The following is a 22,964-nucleotide window of genomic DNA, read 5'->3' on the forward strand; positions in this document are numbered from 1 at the left end:
AGAACTGGTTTTTGTGTGTTGTCCTCTGTCCTCCACATTTTCATATGGCATGCACAGGGACACACAATCAATTGACAATTTACAGCACAGATTTAGACAGAGCTTCCCAAGATGTGGATTGTGTGGCAATGTCACACAAAAGACAAGTACAAGATCGAAAGAGGCATGCCTACTTGAATCTCACAGGCTCCAGGGGAAAGTGTCAATACAGAACTGACCCTCAACAAATCCCTTTTTCCAGAAAAGATGGCACTGACCCCAGGTTCTCTCTCATGAGGGGAAAGAACCCAGGCAGAATTTACCAACACTATCCATTCAGTGTCCCAGGGGTTGAGCTCCAGCATGCCCTGCACAAACCTGGGTCCTAGGACACTCAAGGGTCTTATTGAGCTGGCAAGGCTCTACAGAGGCCCTGCACATCCTCAGCTGTAGGTGACTTCTAATTCCTAATTTGGTACTAATGCTGTTGCTAAGGGGTTGCTATCGTGATCGCTGAGGGAAAAGAAAGGGTCCAGGTGTTCAATGCCCAGATAGTACTTTTCTGGAATGTTTTTACCTCATTGTGGAGCCAGCAGATGGAGATGGCTGGTACATTCTATAGGTCTCCTCCCTTTGCTGCATGGGAAAGTGTGGGAGTCCACTTCACCACTGATATTCCTGGTTACAGACACTGAGTTTATCCTGAGGTCTTATTTCAAAGAAGGAATCAGATAAACAGTTATCTGACTGGAGGCAACCTGCCAGGGTGAATAGCTGCTGATGTCTGGGAAGGAGGATGGTTGGGCTGGACAAGGACCGGGTGACTCTTCCTCTCCTCTCATGCCCAGGAGTACCCCCTGGCAGCTCTCGCTGGCACCGCCTGCCACTGTGGGTTTCCCACTACCCGATTCCCTCTTCATGACCGGGAGGATGAGCAACTGTGTGCACAGAAGTGCAGTGCTGAAGAGTTTGAGAGTTGCGGGACCCCCAGCTACTTCATTGTGTACCAGACACAGGTCCAAGGTAAGCCAAGCTGCCTCGGCAGAGCCTCCTTCCCAGATGTGCCCTGGACAGTCAGTTTCCTAAAGCCTGTAGTGAGGAAAGAGAATTGATGAGAGGGCAGATGGCTGGGCTGGTGAAGTTGCCTAGGCTTAGGGATCCTGGGTGCAAGATAGAGGAAGTGTCTGAGGGGAGGTTCTAATGACCCTGTGTCTGTCCTCATTACTGGGGGCCTTGGTGGCTCTTTGCTGATAGAAAAGGCAGTGAGATTGAGTGGAAAGAGAGCCCTGAGTCTCCTCTCCTCCCGCACAGACCCAGTGTGTGATCCTGGACAGCTCACACCACCCATCTGGAATTCAGTTTCTCCATCTGGCAAATGAAGCCATAGATGGTTGGCCTCCAAGATCCATTTTAGTTCTGGAATTCTGTCCCCGACTCAATCATCCTTTGCATCACTTTCCTTCCTTGCCAGTAGAGCCCACACTGTTTATCTCTCTACTGCCTATGGGGGATATCAAGTGTAGTGACGATGACGACAGTTAGAATGGTGAGGATGATAGTGATAATGGTTATGGTTGGATGTTGATGAAGACAGTAATGATGATTGTGATGACAAAGATGGTCATGATGGGTGTTGATGATGATAGTGATGATGATGGTGATGACAGTCATGATGCAGTGTTGATAATGATGGTGATGACAGTCATGATGCAGTGTTGATGATGATGGTGATGACAGTCATGATGCAGTGTTGATGATGATGGTGTTGACTGTCATAATGCAGTGTTGATGATGATGGTGTTGACTGTCATGATGCAGTGTTGATGATGATGGTGATGACAGTCATGATGCAGTGTTGATGGTGATGGTGATGACAGTCATGATGTAGTATTGATGATGATGGTATTGACAGTCATGATGCAGTGTTGATGATGATGGTGTTGACAGTCATGGTGCAGTGTTGATGTTGATGGTGTTGACAGTCATGATGCAGTGTTGATGATGGTGATGACAGTCATGATGCAGTGTTGATGATGATGATGGTGTTGACTGTCATGATGCAGTGTTGATGATGATGGTGATGACAGTCATGATGCAGTGTTGATGGTGATGGTGATGACAGTCATGATGCAGTGTTGATGATGATGGTGTTGACTGTCATGATGCAGTGTTGATGATGATGGTGATGACAATCATGAGGCAATGTTGATGATGATGGAGATGACAGTCATGATGCAGTGTTGATGATGATGGTGATGACAGTCATGATGCAGTGTTGATGATGATGGTGATGACAGTCATGATGCAGTGTTGATGGTGATGGTGATGACAGTCATGATGTAGTATTGATGATGATGGTGTTGACAGTCATGATGCAGTGTTGATGATGATGGTGTTGACAGTCATGATGCAGTGTTGATGATGATGGTGATGACAATCATGAGGCAGTGTTGATGATGATGGTGATGACAGTCATGATGTAGTATTGATGATGATGGTGTTGACAGTCATGGTACAGTGTTGATGATGATGGTGATGACAATCATGATGCAGTGTTGATGATGATGGTGATGACAGTCATGATGTAGTATTGATGATGACGGTGTAGACAGTCATGATGCAGTGTTGATGATGATGGTATTGACTCTCATGATGCAGTGTTGATGATGATGGTGTTGACAGTCATGATGCAGTGTTGATGATGATGGTGATGACAATCATGAGGCAGTGTTGATGATGATGGTGATGACAGTCATGATGCAGTGTTGATGATGATGGTGATGACTCTCATGATGCAGTGTTGATGATGATGGTGATGACAGTCATGATGTAGTGTTGATGATGATGGTGTTGACTGTCATGATGCAGTGTTGATGATGATGGTGATGACAGTCATGATGCAGTGTTGATGATGATGGTGATGACTCTCATGATGCAGTGTTGATGATGATGGTGATGACTCTCATGATGCAGTGTTGATGATGATGGTGATGACAGTCATGATGTAGTGTTGATGATGATGGTGTTGACTGTCATGATGCAGTGTTGATGATGATGGTGATGACAGTCATGATGCAGTGTTGATGATGATGGTGATGACTCTCATGATGCAGTGTTGATGATGATGGTGATGACAGTCATGATGTAGTGTTGATGATGATGGTGTTGACTGTCATGATGCAGTGTTGATGATGATGGTGATGACAATCATGAGGCAGTGTTGATGATGATGGTGTTAACTGTCATGATGCAGTGTTGATGATGATGGTGTTGACAGTCATGGTGCAGTGTTGATGATGATGGTGTTGACTGTCATGATGCAGTGTTGATGATGATGATGGTGATGACAGTCATGGTGCAGTGTTGATGATGATGGTTATGACAATCATGAGGCAGTGTTGATGATGATGGTGTTGACTGTCATGATGCAGTGTTGATGATGATGGTGATGACAGTCATGATGCAGTGTTGATGATGATGGTGATGACAGTCATGATGTAGTGTTGATGATGATGGTATTGACTCTCATGATGCAGTGATGATGATGGTGTTGACAGTCATGATGCAGTGTTGATGATGATGGTGATGACAGTCATGATGCAGTGTTGATGATGATGGTGATGACAATCATGAGGCAGTGTTGATGATGATGGTGTTGACAGTCATGATGCAGTGTTGATGATGATGGTGTTGACAGTCATGGTGCAGTGTTGATGTTGATGGTGTTGACAGTCATGATGCAGTGTTGATGATGGTGATGACAGTCATGATGCAGTGTTGATGATGATGATGGTGTTGACTGTCATGATGCAGTGTTGATGATGATGGTGATGACAGTCATGATGCAGTGTTGATGGTGATGGTGATGACAGTCATGATGCAGTGTTGATGATGATGGTGTTGACTGTCATGATGCAGTGTTGATGATGATGGTGATGACAATCATGAGGCAATGTTGATGATGATGGAGATGACAGTCATGATGCAGTGTTGATGATGATGGTGATGACAGTCATGATGCAGTGTTGATGATGATGGTGATGACAGTCATGATGCAGTGTTGATGGTGATGGTGATGACAGTCATGATGTAGTATTGATGATGATGGTGTTGACAGTCATGATGCAGTGTTGATGATGATGGTGTTGACAGTCATGATGCATGATGCATGATGGTGATGACAGTCATGATGATGATGACAATGACATGTCATGATGCTGATGATGATGATGGTGATGACAGTCATGATGCACATGATGCATGATGATGATGTTGACATGATCATGATACTGATGATGCTGTCATGATGCAGTGTTGATGATGATGTGATGACAGTCATGATGCGATGATGCATGACAGTCATGATGCAGTGTTGATGATGATGGTGATGACAGTCATGATGACATGATGATGATGATGATGATGACAGTGATGATGATGATGAGTGTTGTCATGATGCAGTGTTGATGATGATGACAGTCATGATGCAGTGTTGATGATGATGGTGATGATGCAGTCATGATGCATGTCATGATGCAGTGTTGATGATGATGGTGATGACAGTCATGATGCATGATGTCATGATGTGATGATGATGATGAGTCATGATGCAGTGTTGATGATGATGGTGATGTCATGATGCAGTGTTGATGATGATGGTGATGACATGATGCAGTGTTGATGATGATGGTGATGCTGTCATGATGCATGTCATGATGATGATGATGATGATGGTGTTGACTGTCATGATGCAGATGTGATGATGATGATGGTGATGACAGTCATGATGCAGTCATGATGCAGTGTTGATGATGATGTGTGTCATGATGCATGTCATGATGCAGTGTGATGATGATGATGGTGATGACAGTCATGATGCAGTGTTGATGATGATGGTGATGACAGTCATGATGCAGTTGATGATGATGGTGTTGACAGTCATGATGCAGTGTTGATGATGATGGTGATGACAGTCATGATGCATGATGGTGATGTCATGATGTAGTATTGATGATGATGTGTTGACAGTCATGATGCAGTGTTGATGATGATGGTGTTGACAGTCATGATGCAGTGTTGATGATGATGGTGATGACAATCATGAGGCAGTGTTGATGATGATGGTGATGACAGTCATGATGTAGTATTGATGATGATGGTGTTGACAGTCATGGTGCAGTGTTGATGATGATGGTGATGACAATCATGATGCATGGTGATGACAGTCATGATGATGATGGATGATGACAGTCATGATGCAGTGTTGATGATGATGGTGATGACAGTCATGATGTATGATGATGATGGTGTTGACAGTCATGATGCAGTGTTGATGATGATGGTGTCATGATGCAGTGTTGATGATGATGGTGTTGACAGTCATGATGCAGTGTTGATGATGATGGTGATGATGCAGTGTTGATGATGATGGTGATGACAGATGCAGTGTTGATGATGATGGTGATGATCATGATGCAGTGTTGATGATGATGGTGATGTCATGATGAGTGTTGATGATGATGGTGTTGAGTCATGATGCAGTGTTGATGATGATGGTGATGACAGTCATGCAGTGTTGATGATGATGGTGTGTCATGATGCAGTGTTGATGATGATGGTGTTGACAGTCATGGTGCAGTGTTGATGATGATGGTGTTGAGTCATGATGCAGTGTTGATGATGATGATGGTGATGACAGTCAGTGTTGATGATGATGGATGATGAGGCAGTGTTGATGATGATGGTGTTGTGTCATGATGCAGTGTTGATGATGATGGTGATGACAGTCATGATGCATGATGATGGTGATGATTGTTGATGATGGTGTGACAGTCATGATGCAGTGTTGATGATGATGGTGATGTCATGATGCAGTGTTGATGATGATGGTGATGACAGTCATGATGCAGTGTTGATGATGATGACATGATTGATGATGATGGTGATGATGCAGTCATGATGATGATGATGATGTGATGACAGTCATGATGCAGTGTTGATGATGATGGTGATGACAGTCATGATGCAGTGTTGATGATGATGGTGTGTCATGATGTATTGATGATGATGGTGTTGACAGTCATGATGCATGATGCAGTGTTGATGATGATGGTGTTGACAGTCATGATGCAGTGTTGATGATGATGGTGATGATGCAGTGTTGATGATGATGGTGATGACAGTCATGATGCAGTGTTGATGATGATGGTGATGATGCAGTGTTGATGATGATGGTGATGACAGTCATGATGCAGTGTTGATGATGATGGTGTTGACTGTCATGATGCAGTGTTGATGATGATGGTGTTGACTGTCATGATGCAGTGTTGATGATGATGGTGATGACAGTCATGGTGCAGTGTTGATGATGATGGTGATGACAGTCATGATGCATGGTGATGACAGTCATGATGTAGTATTGATGATGATGGTGTTGACAGTCATGATGCAGTGTTGATGATGATGGTGTTGACAGTCATGCTGACAGTCATGATGCAGTGTTGATGATGATGGTGTTGAGTCATGATGCATGATGATGGTGATGATGCAGTGTTGATGATGATGGTGTTGTGTCATGATGCATGATGATGATGTGATGACAGTCATGATGCAGTGTTGATGATGATGGTGATGACATGATGCATGATGATGATGATGCAGATGTTGATGATGATGGTGTTGACAGTCATGATGCATGATGCAGTGTTGATGATGATGGTGATGATGCAGTGTTGATGATGATGGTGATGACATGATGCAGTGTTGATGATGATGGTGATGACAGTCATGTGATTGATGATGATGGTGTTGACAGTCATGATGCAGTGTTGATGATGATGGTGATGATGCAGTGTTGATGATGATGGTGATGACAGTCATGATGCAGTGTTGATGATGATGGTGTTGACAGTCATGATGCAGTGTTGATGATGATGGTGATGACAATCATGCAGTGTTGATGATGATGGTGATGACAGTCATGATGCAGTGTTGATGATGATGGTGATGATGCAGTGTTGATGATGATGGTGATGACAGTCATGATGCTGATGATGGTGATGACAGTCATGATGCATGATGATGGTGATGACAGTCATGATGCATGATGCATGATGTGATTGATGATGATGGTGATGACAGTCATGATGCATGTCATGATGCAGTGTTGATGATGATGGTGATGACAGTCATGATGCAGTGTTGATGATGATGGTGATGACAATCATGAGGCAGTGTTGATGATGATGGTGATGACAGTCATGAGGCAGTGTTGATGATGATGTTGATGACAATCATGAGGCAGTGTTGATGATGATGGTGTTGACTGTCATGATGCAGTGTTGATGATGAAGGTGATGACAGTGCAGTGTTGATGATGATGGTGATGACAGTCTTGATGTAGTATTGATGATGATGGTGATGACAATCATGATGCATGATGATGGTGTTGACTGTCATGATGCAGTGTTGATGATGATGGTGATGACATCATGAGGCAGTGTTGATGATGATGGTGATGACAGATGATGTGATGATGATGGTGTTGACAGTCATGATGCAGTGTTGATGATGATGGTGATGACAATCATGAGGCAGTGTTGATGATGATGGTGATGACAGTCATGATGCAGTGTTGATGATGATGGTGATGATGATGATGATGGTGTTGACAGTCATGATGCAGTGTTGATGATGATGGTGATGACAGTCATGATGCATGATGATGGTGATGACAGTCATGATGCAGTGATGATGATGGTGTTGACAGTCATGATGCAGTGTTGATGATGATGGTGTTGACAGTCATGATGCAGTGTTGATGATGGTGATGACAGTCATGATGCAGTGTGATGATGATGATGGTGTTGACTGTCATGATGCAGATGTTGCATGATGATGGTGATGACAGTCATGATGCATGATGATGATGATGAGTCATGATGCAGTGTTGATGATGATGGTGATGACAATCATGAGGCAGTGTTGATGATGATGGTGTTGACTGTCATGATGCAGTGTTGATGATGATGTGATGACAGTCATGATGCAGTGTTGATGATGATGGTGATGACAGTCATGATGTGAGTTGATGATGATGGTGTTGACAGTCATGATGCAGTGTTGATGATGATGGTGATGACAGTCATGATGCAGTGTTGATGATGATGGTGATGACAATCATGAGGCAGTGTTGATGATGATGGTGATGACAGTCATGATGCAGTGTTGATGATGATGGTGATGACAATCATGAGGCAGTGTTGATGATGATGGTGTTGACAGTCATGATGCAGTGTTGATGATGATGGTGATGACAGTCATGATGCAGTGTTGATGATGATGGTGATGATGCATGATGATGATGGTGTTGACAGTCATGATGCAGTGTTGATGATGATGGTGATGACAGTCATGATGCAGTGTTGATGATGATGGTGTTGACAGTCATGATGCAGTGTTGATGATGATGGTGTTGACAGTCATGATGCAGTGTTGATGATGATGATGGTGTTGACATGATTGTTTATGATGATGGTGATGATGAGGCAGTGTTGATGATGAGACTGTCATGATGCATGATGATGATGTGATGACAGTCATGATGCAGTGTTGATGATGATGGTGATGTCATGATGATGATGGTGTTGACAGTCATGATGCATGATGATGATGGTGATGACAGTCATGATGCAGTGTTGATGATGATGGTGATGACAATCATGAGGCATGATGATGATGGTGATGACAGTCATGATGCAGTGTTGATGATGATGGTGATGATGCATGATGATGGTGTTGACAGTCATGATGCAGTGTTGATGATGATGGTGATGACAGTCATGATGCAGTGTTGATGATGGTGATGATGATGCAGTGTTGATGATGATGGTGTTGACTGTCATGATGCAGTGTTGATGATGATGGTTGACAGATGCAGTGTTGATGATGGTGATGACAGTCATGATGCATGATGGTGTTGCATGATGCATGATGATGATGGTGATGACAGTCATGATGCATGATGGTGATGATGCAGTGTTGATGATGATGATGCTGTTGACTGTCATGATGCAGTGTTGATGATGATGGTGTTGACAGTCATGATGCAGTGTTGATGATGATGGTGATGACAGTCATGATGCAGTGTTGATGATGATGGTGATGATGCAGTGTTGATGATGATGGTGATGACAGTCATGATGCAGTGTTGATGATGATGGTGATGATGCATGTTGTGATGGTGTTGACAGTCATGATGCAGTGTTGATGATGATGGTGATGACAGTCATGATGCATGATGATGGTGATGACAGTCATGATGCAGTGTTGATGATGATGGTGTTGACAGTCATGATGCAGTGATGCATGATGATGGTGATGACAGTCATGATGCAGTGTTGATGATGATGGTGTTGAGTCATGATGCAGTGTTGATGATGATGGTGATGACAGTCATGATGCATGATGATGGTGATGACAGTCATGATGCAGTGTGATGATGATGATGGTGTTGACTGTCATGATGCAGTGTTGATGATGATGGATGATGCAGTGTTGATGCATGATGATGGTGATGACAGTCATGATGCATGGTGATGACAGTCATGATGTAGTATTGATGATGATGGTGTTGACAGTCATGATGCAGTGTTGATGATGATGGTATTGACTCTCATGATGCAGTGTTGATGATGATGTTGTTGACAGTCATGATGCAGTGTTGATGATGATGGTGATGACAGTCATGATGCAGTGTTGATGATGATGGTGATGACAGTCATGACGCAGTGTTGATGATGATGGCATTGACTCTCATGATGCAGTGTTGATGATGATGGTGATGACAATCATGATGTAGTGTTGATGATGATGGTGTTGACTGTCATGATGCAGTGTTGATGATGATGGTGATGACAGTCATGGTGCAGTGATGATGATGATGGTGTTGACTATCATGATGCAGTGTTGATGATGATGTTGTTGACAGTCATGGTGCAGTGTTGATGATGATGGTGTTGACTGTCATGATGCAGTGTTGATGATGATGATGGTGATGACAGTCATGGTGCAGTGTTGATGATGATGGTTATGACAATCATGAGGCAGTGTTGATGATGATGGTATTGACAGTCATTATGCAGTGTTGATGATGGTGATGACAGTCATGATGTAGTATTGATGATGATGGTGTTGACAGTCATGATGCAGTGTTGATGATGATGGTGATGACAATCATGAGGCAGTGTTGATGATGATGGTGATGACAGTCATGATGCAGTGTTGATGATGATGGTGATGACAATCATGAGGCAGTGTTGTTGATGATGGTGTTGACAGTCATGATGCAGTGTTGATGATGATGGTGATGACAGTCATGATGCAGTGTTGATGATGGTGATGACAGTCATGATGCAGTGTTGATGATGATGGTGTTGACAGTCATGATGCAGTGTTGATGATGATGGTGTTGACACTCATGATGCAGTGTTGATGATGGTGATGACAGTCATGATGCAGTGTTGATGATGATGATGGTGTTGACTGTCATGATGCAGTGTTGATGATGATGGTGATGACAGTCATGATGCAATGTTGATGGTGATGGTGATGACAGTCATGATGCAGTGTTGATGATGATGATGGTGTTGACTGTCATGATGCAGTGTTGATGATGATGGTGATGACAGTCATGATGCAGTGTTGATGATGATGGTGATGACAATCATGAGGCAGTGTTGATGATGATGGTGATGACAGTCATGATGCAGTGTTGATGATGATGGTGATGACAATCATGAGGCAGTGTTGAATATGATGGTGTTGACAGTCATGATGCAGTGTTGATGATGATGGTGATGACAGTCATGATGCAGTGTTGATGATGGTGATGACAGTCATGATGCAGTGTTGATGATGATGGTGTTGACAGTCATGATGCAGTGTTGATGATGATGGTATTGACAGTCATTATGCAGTGTTGATGATGGTGATGACAGTCATGATGCAGTGTTGATGATGATGATGGTGTTGACTGTCATGATGCAGTGTTGATGATGATGGTGATGACAGTCATGATGCAGTGTTGATGGTGATGGTGATGACAGTCATGATGCAGTGTTGATGATGATGATGGTGTTGACTGTCATGATGCAGTGTTGATGATGATGGTGATGACAATCATGAGGCAGTGTTGATGATGATGCTGTTGACTGTCATGATGCAGTGTTGATGATGATGTTGATGACAGTCATGATGCAGTGTTGATGATGATGGTGATGACAGTCATGATGTAGTATTGATGATGATGGTGTTGACAGTCATGATGCAGTGTTGATGATGATGGTATTGACTCTCATGATGCAGTGTTGATGATGATGTTGTTGACAGTCATGATGCAGTGTTGATGATGATGGTGATGACAGTCATGATGCAGTGTTGATGATGATGGTGATGACAGTCATGACGCAGTGTTGATGATGATGGCATTGACTCTCATGATGCAGTGTTGATGATGATGGTGATGACAATCATGATGTAGTGTTGATGATGATGGTGTTGACTGTCATGATGCAGTGTTGATGATGATGGTGATGACAGTCATGGTGCAGTGATGATGATGATGGTGTTGACTATCATGATGCAGTGTTGATGATGATGTTGTTGACAGTCATGGTGCAGTGTTGATGATGATGGTGTTGACTGTCATGATGCAGTGTTGATGATGATGATGGTGATGACAGTCATGGTGCAGTGTTGATGATGATGGTTATGACAATCATGAGGCAGTGTTGATGATGATGGTATTGACAGTCATTATGCAGTGTTGATGATGGTGATGACAGTCATGATGTAGTATTGATGATGATGGTGTTGACAGTCATGATGCAGTGTTGATGATGATGGTGATGACAATCATGAGGCAGTGTTGATGATGATGGTGATGACAGTCATGATGCAGTGTTGATGATGATGGTGATGACAATCATGAGGCAGTGTTGTTGATGATGGTGTTGACAGTCATGATGCAGTGTTGATGATGATGGTGATGACAGTCATGATGCAGTGTTGATGATGGTGATGACAGTCATGATGCAGTGTTGATGATGATGGTGTTGACAGTCATGATGCAGTGTTGATGATGATGGTGTTGACACTCATGATGCAGTGTTGATGATGGTGATGACAGTCATGATGCAGTGTTGATGATGATGATGGTGTTGACTGTCATGATGCAGTGTTGATGATGATGGTGATGACAGTCATGATGCAATGTTGATGGTGATGGTGATGACAGTCATGATGCAGTGTTGATGATGATGATGGTGTTGACTGTCATGATGCAGTGTTGATGATGATGGTGATGACAGTCATGATGCAGTGTTGTTGATGATGGTGTTGACTGTCATGATGCAGTGTTGATGATGATGGTATTGACTGTCATGATGCAGTGTTGATGATGATGGTGATGACAGTCATGATGCAGTGTTGATGATGATGGTGATGACAGTCATGGTGCAGTGTTGTTGATGATGGTGATGACAGTCATGGTGCAGTGTTGATGATGATGATGTTGACAGTCATGATGCAGTGTTGATGATGATGGTGATGACAATCATGAGGCAGTGTTGATGATGATGGTGATGACCGTCATGATGCAGTGTTGATGATGATGGTGTTGACAGTCATGATGCATTGTTGATGATGATGATGGTGATGACAGTCATGGTGCAGTGTTGATGATGATGGTGATGACAGTCATGATGCAGTGTTGATGATGATGATGGTGTTGACTGTCATGATGCAGTGTTGATGATGATGGTGATGACAGTCATGGTGCAGTGTTGATGATGATGGTGATGACAGTCAGATGATGATGGTGATGACAGTCAAGATGCAATGTTGATGATGGTATTGATGTAGTTATGATGTGGTATATTGATGGTGATAGTGTTGGTCATGATGGTGATAATGACTACATTTGTACTTGTTAGTTTCTGTCAACTTGACACAACCCCATGTATGTCTGGGAAGAGGGGATCTCAGCTGAGGAATTCTCATCATCAGATTATATATAGGCAAGTCTGTGGTACATTCTATTTATTATTGACTGAGGTGAGAGGCTCTAGGCCACTGTGGGGTGGTACCATACCTGGGCAGATGATCATGGATTGCAAAGGAAAGCAAACTGAGCAAGCCATGGAAAGCTAGTCATTAAATAGTTTTCCTTTATGATTTCTGCCTCTTCCCCTTCTTGAATGCCTGCCTTAACTTCCCTCAGTGATTGGCTCTACTGGGGCTTAAATCCAAATAAACCCTTTCCTTTGGTCAGTGTTACATCACAGCAACTGAGAGGCAAACTAAGATAATGATAATAATGGCAGTGATGCTGGCTGGTGGTCCCTAGCCAGCAATCCCACTTGATCTGATATTGAGTACAAGAGCCCAGTGAGCAAGCACTGCTTGATTACAGTCCACTGAGGAGGGATGAGTATATGCTGGTTTCTGGAATGCATCGGGCATCTGGGCGAAGCTATGTAGCCCTGGCCTGGAGGACAGAGTCTTACATAGATGAATTGCACTGTGACCATGAGTGGCTTTCCTGAGTCCCTGCTGGATGCATCTCTGTGGTCATTCCCAGCACCCCATCCCCAGACTCCCCAAGCCACTCTAGCAGATCCTACACCCTGACAAGAGTTGTGCATCTTAGATTCCATAAACTGACCAAATCTTGGTCCACTGTGGTTTTCCTTTGTTAAGCATCTGCTGCATGATAAGCCCTGATGTTCCTGGTGGGAACTAAACAACTAGCAGCTGTGTGTTGAGCACTGTATGTGCTCTTTACCATCCTGAGCCCATCAAGCCCTCCAGTGGTCAGATGGCATGCATGCTGTGGTGGCCACTTTACAAATGGGTGACTAAACACAGAGAGGTCAAGCAGTATGGCCAGAGCCACACAGCTAGAACAGGACAGAGTTGGGGTCCAGAGCCAGGTGATCAGGATCCCGGACTTCATTCCCAACCACGGCTTCTCAGCAGGTCTGCAGACACTTCTCTCTGAGTGGCGGGTTCACTTCTGTTCCCAAAGTGAGGAGAGTGTGGTCCAAGGAGGTAAAGCCCAGTGTAAAGGCTGGAGAGTCGGGTCTGCTGGTTCCAGGGTCTGGAAAACACAGCCTGTATCTCCTGCCTTGCTTTATGGGGCTTCAGAACCAAACAGACAGAATAAATTTTAACACTGAGAACAACAGCTGGTCTGTGACCTCCCAGGAATGTTTGTGTGGAGAATTCTGTTTGAGGAAAATGAAGGGGTGGGTTCTGTGTCCCACCCCCACAATCAAGTTTCTATTATGAAAAAAAAAATGTGTCAAACTTCAGGGAAGTGAAATATTGCACAGGACACAGCCAGAGGCTCCTACTTGCCCCTTATGCTATTTTCCTGAGTTACACATCTCTCCACTCCTTGTCCCCTGGGCCATTCTGACGAAGAGTGGTCTCCAATCTGAATCATTAATTATAATGCAACGTTTGATTGGGATTTTTTTTTAAGTCCCATTTCCATAGAAAGAGAGGCACCTTTTAAGTGGGTTGGCCCATGATCACTTGATGACCCTTGACCCTCTAAGACCAAAAGAAACCAGAGGAACTTCTGGCTTGGTAGCAGCTGCAGTGGGTGGGGCTGGGTCTCCCGTAGGTGGGACTCTCAGTCCCATCAAGTTGAGGGTCAGTTGAACAATTGCAACAACTCACTGTGAGAAACTTACTGTGCTGGGGGTGGGGGTGGGGTCAGCTGAGAATGGAGAGGAGGCTTGTCCTCCTGCCAGACTTCTGTCAGTCCTCACTGTGCGCTCAGTACATCAGTGTCCCTCCTCTTCTGTATATGACGTTGTCTCCAGCACAGGCACACTGTGCTGACCCTGACCTGTCTGTCTGTCCTCCTGCAGACAATCGCTGCATGGACCGAAGGTTCCTCCCAGCCAAGTCTAAGAAGCTCATCGCTCTCGCCAGCTTCCCCGGTGCTGGCAACACGTGGGCTCGCCATCTCATCGAGCTGGCCACTGGCTTTTACACGGGCAGCTACTACTTTGATGGCTCTCTGTACAACAAAGGTGAGGGGTGGAAGGGGGCGGGACATCCTGCACCACTCAGCATGCCTGGGCTAATTGTTCTCCCTTTAACGTCTGCTACACACATCCTGTGTGTCCTGTCTTGGTACCTCCCCTGAGCCTGCTGACTAATTGACAGCTATTAAGCACCTATGATGTGCTCAGTAACTTTCCTCCAGTTAGGTTGCCACAAGCATTTCTTAAGCACCTACTGTGTGCTAGGCACCTCACCACAGGTATTGACTGACCAACAGCTCTATACTGTCAACAGAAGTGTAATAACTGTGTTTACATCGGGGCACTTATTGAGTACCAACTGTTTACCAAGCATCTTATCTACAGTATTTGCTGCATGCCACGCTTTATTTTGATGCTGTTCACTGTGTTTTACTGAGCACCATTATATTAGAAATATGCAGCCTGGTGGTGGTACACGCCTTTGATCCCACCACTTGGGAGGCAGAGTTCAAGGCCAGCCTGGTCTACAGAGTGATTTCCAGGACAGCTGTTACACAGAGAAACCCTGTCTCAAAAAAAAAAAAAAAAAAAGGTGGAGGGGGGCCGGCTGGAGAGATGGCTCAGAGGTTAAGAGCACTGACTGCTCTTCCAGAGGTCCTGAGTTCAATTCCTAGCAACCACATGGTGGCTCACAACCATCCACTATGAGATCTGGTGCCCTCTTCTGGTGTGCAGATATACATGGAAGTAGAATGTTGTATACATAATAAATAAATAAAATCTAAAAAAAGAAAAAAAACAGAGAGAGAGAGAGAGAGATGTGCTTCCCTCATGTGGTTTTCAAGATTTGGTTATGGAGCACCAACTGTATGTAAGGAATCTCAGGGAAGTTCAGCTACCCAGCTACCCCCAGATACCTTGTTGAGCTAGCTGTGACCCCAGATATGAAAACTGAGACTGAAGAGGGAAATAACTGGCCCCAAAGTCACAGTTTTTTCAAATGGTTGATTAGAGAATGTGCCCAATGTTTCCTGATTTCACTCTCATGTCCTTGTCACTCTTGGGCTTCTTATTATGGAACTAGAAATCTTGGGTGGCACGGGACACAAAGCACTCTCTTCGGTGTGGGTTTTATGTCTATGTGTGGACAGCCCTTGGTTTGTGACTGTGTTTTAATGGAGGAATATAGTGGGAAATTACCAATACGGAGTCAGGTAGAAATATAAGGGTATTTAATAGGGAAAAGCCTTACTTACAGAGCGACCTAGCCAGCCGGCACGGCAGCAGTCTGTACAGCAAGAAGCAAAGAGAAACCGAAAACTCAAACGCAGTCACACTACGTCACTCTGACCACGCCCTCACAAGCGTGGTCAGGCACACCTGTAGCCAGCCCCTAAGTAGGCGTGGCTACAGCTTTCCCTACAGAGGAACACTTCCTGGCTGTGTGGCCTTGGGCATGCTACTGTACCTCTCTGGTCCTGTGATCATGGACCTACTACACACTTGTACCTCGTGAGTGTAATGTAAAAACGGATGAGTAGATGCATGTAATGAGTTCAGCATGCAGGAAATAGACACTGGTATTATGGCTTGGCTGCCAGGCATGGCTGAGAAAAAAATCTTCCAGATGGGAAGCAGGTGGGAGGCAGAGAGTGAATAGGTGAAGAGGATGGGGTGGAAGGTTGGAGCCAGCAGGGGTGCAGCAGGACTTCCTAGCTTGTGTCAGTTGGCTATGATAAACACTGACCAAAACCAACTCAGAGAGAAAGAGGTTTATTTTATCTCACAAGCCCTGGGTCACAATCTGTCAGTCCTGGTAGTCAACTGGGAACTCAAGCAAGGCAGGAACCTGGAGGCAGCAGCTGATGCAGAGGCCAGGGAGGGTGCTGCTTACTGGCTTGCTTCCCATGGCTTGCTCAGCCTGCTTTCTTATAGAACCCAGGACCACCAGCCCAGGGATGGCCCCACCCACAATGGACTGGGTCCTCAACCATCAATTATTAATCAAGACAATGCCCACAGGCTAATCTGATGGAGGGAATTCCTGAGTTGAGGTTCCTTCTTGCAAGTATCTTAAATCTGTGTCAAGTTGACAAATACTAACAAGCACACAGGGCCTGTACCTTCAGATCCCAGTTCTCTGTATTTGGTTTAGGTTTCTGTACTCCGTTACCTTAGCACCTACTATGTATGAAGTACACCTACTATGTGTAAGTAGCACCTGCTATATGTAAGGCACCTGCCAGGATTTGAATCCAGATCCTCAGCAGAACCTGTGCTGTGCTGTTTTTATGAGCTGGTGGCTGGGGACAGGTCTTTCTCAGGTAGGCCCATCCTAACTGCTCTGGCTATACAGACTCCACCCTCAGAGAAGGGGCTTCTGAGATCCCTGAGGCCAGGGACCAAAAGTGGTTTCATCTCCTGTGTTCAGTTCAATGAACCCCACTTTGCCAAGACATATTAAGGAGGATTCTGAAGTTCTGTTTCCCCTCAGTGCTTTGAAGGAAGGAAAGGGCAGCAGCTGCCTAGTCACCCGGTCCTGTTCCTCCTACCAACTCCCTCCTGGCTTCAGAGAGCAATGGGGCCGTCAGTCTGAAAGTTCATGGCACTTTGCAGATGGGACCTGGGCTCAGAATCCCCTCACCTCCTGAGCCTCAGAAATTTTCCAAGAACACAGCCAGATAATGCCAGGAGGGAACCTTGGGGGACACTGTGATACACGGCACACACAATCGGTAATATTGACAGTGTGAAGAAGACAAGAAAACATTACACACACACACACACACACACACACACACACACACACACACACACACACACACACATAATTTTTTTTTTCCTGCAGCTCTGAGCCCATGTCTTGGAACAATTATCTGGTTACTCCTTAGAGCCTGAGGGCCACATGCCTGAGGATCACATGCTCCCCAAATAAGTAGATAACTGTGGTAACTCTGAAAAAGTAATATTTAAATATGCCACATTTGTGTAATGGTGGCACTGGGTGCTGTAGAAAAGAGGGGTTCAGAAGGTGGGCCTCTGGTGGTGGAATTCAGCAGTTCCCTGTGACTTACTGACAAGTGAGCAACACTCCTCAGGAAATCTCAGCCATTGTCTTCCCGAAGCTCCTTTCTAATCAAAAAATTCTTCTGGAATATGTTCTGCTAAATGGAACCATCCCGCCCCAGCCCATCTATGGACCAACTCCCCAGGGACAAAAATTTAGACTCTAGAGTAGGTATTTCTAGACAATTGTGGCTCATCTCATCTGTGTTTATTTTTAGTCTCCACAAATATGGAGCTAAGGTGATGCCATGATGACATCAAAGAGACAGCATCTCAGGTCTCCCAAGATGGGGGTGACTTTCTACACTGTCACTGTTGATGACATCACGAGGCCTGTTTGGGGGATTGGGAAGTTTTGTTACTGTTTTGTTGGTTTTGGTTTCTGGGGATAAGGTCCACACTACAACCAGGATGTCTTCATGGCATCTCAAGGCAATGCCAATCCATCTGCCACGCCTCCTGAGATGGGGACTGCCACTACTGATGGATGCCGTCTTTCCAAGGACCTGTTTGTCATTTTGATTCTTGAATGCCACCTGTGTCTCCCCATTGCTGGGCCTGTGATAAAATGGATTTCAGTGAAGACAAAATGAAACCACAGGTGGGAAGTCCTTGTCCGGGCTGTACAAAGTCCCACCAATGGGATGTGTGGCATGGGGTTGTAGCCAGTTCTGTGTGTGGTGAACTTCCCATACGCTCGCCCGAGCCCCACACCCTCATCCTCAGTGCCCTCAGGATACTGTGCCTCAGAGAACCTAAAAAACTGTTGATAAAGATCTGGCCACAGGGGCTGGAGAGATGGCTCAGTGGTTAAGAGCACTGGCGGCTATTCCACAGCATCCTAAGTTCAATTCCCAGCAACCACGTGGTGGCTCACAACCCTCTATAATGAGATCTGGTGCCCTCTTCTGGCCTTCAGGGTTACATACAGACAAAACACTGTATACATAATAATAAATAAATCTTAAAAAAAAGTCTGGTCGCAGATATGAGCCAGCCCAAATTTGCAAGGTTGGTCTAATCCCAGGACTTGGCCCAAGCAGCCTCAGGATGAAGCAGAATTGAGGAAAAGGCATTCCATTACTGCCTCTTCTGCCCCAGAGGCTCTGCGAGGTGGTCACAGCTCTCTGGACCCCTAGAACAGGATCAGGTGACTCGCCAGCCCTTACCTCCATCCACTGCAAAAGCTATACATAAGCCATTACACATGTGGGCCGTGCAGGAAGACACCACACCCCATGGCTTGGCAAAGTCCCATAACCTCTCAACCCAGGATTTGCTGTGGCTTGTGTTAGTTTCTGTGACAGATCTGTTTTGACTCATCCAGTCCATCATTACAGGGGATGGGCGGCAGGGAGCAGCTGGGTCCCCAGGAGAGACATCCTCTGCCACACTGGTGGATTAGAAGGGTCACCCCTGGCCACCTTAACCCCTTTAATCAGAGTCCTGTTCTGTGTCTCGCCAGTTTCTCACAAAGGCTGTATGAAGAAGGGGCAGATGAGAAATTGAGGCCAAGACGTGACTCAGTGTCGTGGTCACTCGCTGTCCTAGAAACAGCATGAAGACCACCGGGTTTGGTGCCTCTGACTGCATCATATGACTCCCTGGCCCTCCTTAGCTCCGAGTCCTCAGCCACCCATCCTAGGATGTTCACTCTCACTCCACCCCACCAGGATTTTGGTACCTGCTGTCCCTGCCTGTCCTTTCTTGTCTTCAGCGAGCCATTCAGTTCTCAAGATTCAGCATCGCTACCCAGAAGGCCTTCCCACAGGCCACAAGCTCATGAATTGGGCTGGGGCCATGTCTGTACCTCAGAGGGTGGAGGTGTAGCCTAGGTCCAAAACAGAGAGGCACCCATCCAGGTGCCTCTGTTCTACTGCGCTGACAGGAGCTGTGACTTTCAGTTCCTGTGGCGTTGTTTCACAGATGCCACTCTCAGAAGCTGTAAGGCTCTGCTCGGCTTCTATCTTGATGTTCAGTTACTTGGGTGCTCAGAATACACACAGGAAGGAAACGTGTGAGTCAAGAGAGTGAGGAACCCTGAGGTGGAACAAGAGGGGGTGGCATGTGCTTCCTGCCTCCCCGTCTCCCCAGCTTCTTACTTCTTGCCTGGGGTTGGGGACAGGGTTCAAAGGTGAGCGAGACCACTGGCGAAGTGGACGGACCATCTGCATCAAGACCCACGAGAGTGGCCAGAAGGAGATCGAGGCCTTCGACGCAGCTATTCTGCTCATCCGAAACCCCTACAAGGCCCTCATGGCTGAGTTCAACCGCAAGTATGGAGGCCACATAGGCTTCGCGGCCCATGCCCACTGGAAAGGCAAAGGTACAGGAGGGAGAGCCTGAGGTGATGTCGGGTGCAGGGTGGGCCAGCATGGGGCAACAGGAGGGCCTGGAGCAGTGTGGGGTACAAGGTGGCCAGCATGGGGCGATAGGAGGGCCTGGAGCAGTGTGGGGTACAAGGTGGCCAGCATGGGGTGACGGGAGGACCTGGAGCAGTGTGGGGTACAAGGTGGCCAGCATGGGGTGACGGGAGGGCCTGGAGCAGTGTGGGGTACAAGGTGGCCAGCATGGGGTGACGGGAGGGCCTGGAGCAGTGTGGGGTACAGGGTGGCCAGCATGGGGTGACAGGAGGGCCTGGAGCAGTGTGGGGTACAGGGTGGCCAGCATGGGGTGACAGAAGGGAAGGCCTCAGGCAGTATGGGGCGCAGGGTGTCCAGAAGGAATCTCTTCAGAGGGACACAGAACTTGTGCAAGGCTGCATCTCTGGGTGGCTGAGGCACCACAGGGCCACACCCAAAGCACCAGCCATGTAGCCCAGGAGCTAAGGATTCAGACCTTACAGTGAGACTCCTGTAATGGGACCACTAGCCCTTACACTTTCTTGAACAACTCTAATTTTCTGGACTTATGAGGATGAGAAAATAGTAGGGTGCCAGAGGCTAAAAGGTACACTTTCTACTCAGCAGCTATGCTTCTCATTATGGTGACAGTGACACTACTGGTGGCATCCAGATGGCCATGATTTTGTGGGTCCTGTCCTGGGTACCACACGGCCTGTGTCCAGCCCCCGTGTGGTGGTGAGACTCCTACAGCGGTGTGACCATGATCAGTGAACCCACCCAACAGCTCCAACCCACAAGGTTCAGAGGGTTTGGTGATCTGCAGGTGTCACCTCGCTGGGCAGCAAGCATGGCCCAAGGCCGTGGGTTTGACAGCTTTTCCCCAGCTACAGCTATGTGAAAGGCCTGTGCCAGTGAGCAGGGCGAGGCTGGAACACAGACACAGCTTCTGCACTGAGAACCCTGGTTCTCTATTTACTAAGGGAAACTGAGGCCCAGAGAAGTAAAGACCACCAAGGTCCCTGGGATGCCCAGTGGCCAAGCCAGCCAGCTCTCCTCTTCCCAGGCCTTCTGAGGTCTGAGAGAAGTAGAGTGTGGGAGTGTATAGCCACCAACTCATCACTGAGGAACTAGGGAGAAAGTGGTTCCTGTGGCAGGACAAACAGAGCTTGGTTAGCATCCCCCGTGCTGCTGGACTGAGATCCCAACCCACGCACTGATTGACACCCCCACCCCACCCCCGCTCAGCCTCTGAGTCCAGAGACATTCTCTCCGAGCAGTCATTTCATGGCCTGTTTCCTTATTTAAGATACCTGGGCCCTCAAGGTCAGTGCTGAGTCAGGGCAGGATGAACCAACAGAGGGCGTGCATGGGGAATTGGTCCAGGCTCATCTCCTACTGGAGCCAGGTGAGCTCCATCTGCTCCTCCCAGGTCAAGAGCTTCAGAGGAGAGTGCTCCCCTGAGAACAGAGTCCCCACTCTCCACCCCTACCCACCCAATTCTCTCCTTTGACACCTTAGACACCATGATAACTGGGGGACTCATTAGTAGTGCAGTTACCAGGCTCTGCCCCTGACCTGCCCAACCAGAAATCTTGCATTTTCACCAGCCTTGGAGGGCCTTCCTGATACACACTCCAACTTAAGTGTCACTGCCTTAAACCCTTACTACTCGAGTGTGGCTGGGGACGAACGGCGGCACAAGTGTCACCTGGGATATTTCAGAGTCTGTGTCCAGCCATATTCTTCAGGGGCTCCGATCCTCACACTAGTCTTGAGGGATGCTCTGGGACACCCTTGATGTACAGGGGGAGGGTATCCTGGGAGGGGAGGCCCCACAGCCGCTGAGTCCAGTCACCGTAGCTCTGCTCCCCTCCTGATTAGACTGAGATAAGCCTCCCCACCCCACCCCCACAACTTTGGTTCCATAACATTAATTTTACAACCCCTCTGGAGCTGGACTGAGGCAAAATTTTATGTGATATGATTACACAAGGTGAATTGTCCTGGATCTGTTTAATGAAACAGATCCTGTGTTTAATGATTCCGTGGGGAACTGGCACCAAGAAACCATTAATCAGGGCCTGGTTCCTCCTGACAAGAAGTAGAAGACCTCCATGCTGTGTGCAGCCAGGCACACCTCCATGGCCTTGGCTCCCTGGGGTGCCTTTGTTTCTGGATTTATGGGTGCTGATCAATTACCAGGAGCCCTGAGCTAGGGGAAGGTTTTTGTTTCCATTTCTATTCTTCTTTGCAATGGAGTCCTTTAGGAGCTTTGAGAGGTGAGGGGTTGGAGTGTGTGGGCAAACATCTGATATGGAAGAGCTCAGAACAGCTCAGGGTACTGCTGAGCTTTGAAAGGGAAACTTGGGCCGTCTGGATGGGGTGCGTTGGCATCTCAGGAAAAGCCCCCCACACACACATCAGCAAGGCAGCATTTAGTCTTCTGTACTTTGTACCTCGTCGGGATCTTTGCAAAGTTTATTATCCTAAAAGGTCAGGGATGCCACTGAAGGAG

General features: G+C 46.3%; 1 protein-coding gene across 1 annotated transcript in view; it reads left to right on the forward strand.

Annotated features, from left to right (window-relative positions):
- Wscd2 (WSC domain containing 2) overlaps positions 1 to 22,964 on the forward strand; it is a 51,967-nt gene that overhangs the window by 21,056 nt on the left and 7,947 nt on the right. Inside the window, exons 5-7 of the mRNA XM_035443545.1 lie at positions 828 to 1,002; positions 14,919 to 15,083; positions 20,230 to 20,430. Coding sequence (XP_035299436.1) covers positions 828 to 1,002; positions 14,919 to 15,083; positions 20,230 to 20,430 — 541 coding nt within the window. The remainder of the gene's footprint in view (positions 1 to 827; positions 1,003 to 14,918; positions 15,084 to 20,229; positions 20,431 to 22,964) is intronic.

Source organism: Cricetulus griseus, chromosome 4 (genome assembly GCF_003668045.3).
Source record: "Cricetulus griseus strain 17A/GY chromosome 4, alternate assembly CriGri-PICRH-1.0, whole genome shotgun sequence".
In the NCBI taxonomy this organism is placed as follows: domain Eukaryota; kingdom Metazoa; phylum Chordata; class Mammalia; order Rodentia; family Cricetidae; genus Cricetulus; species Cricetulus griseus.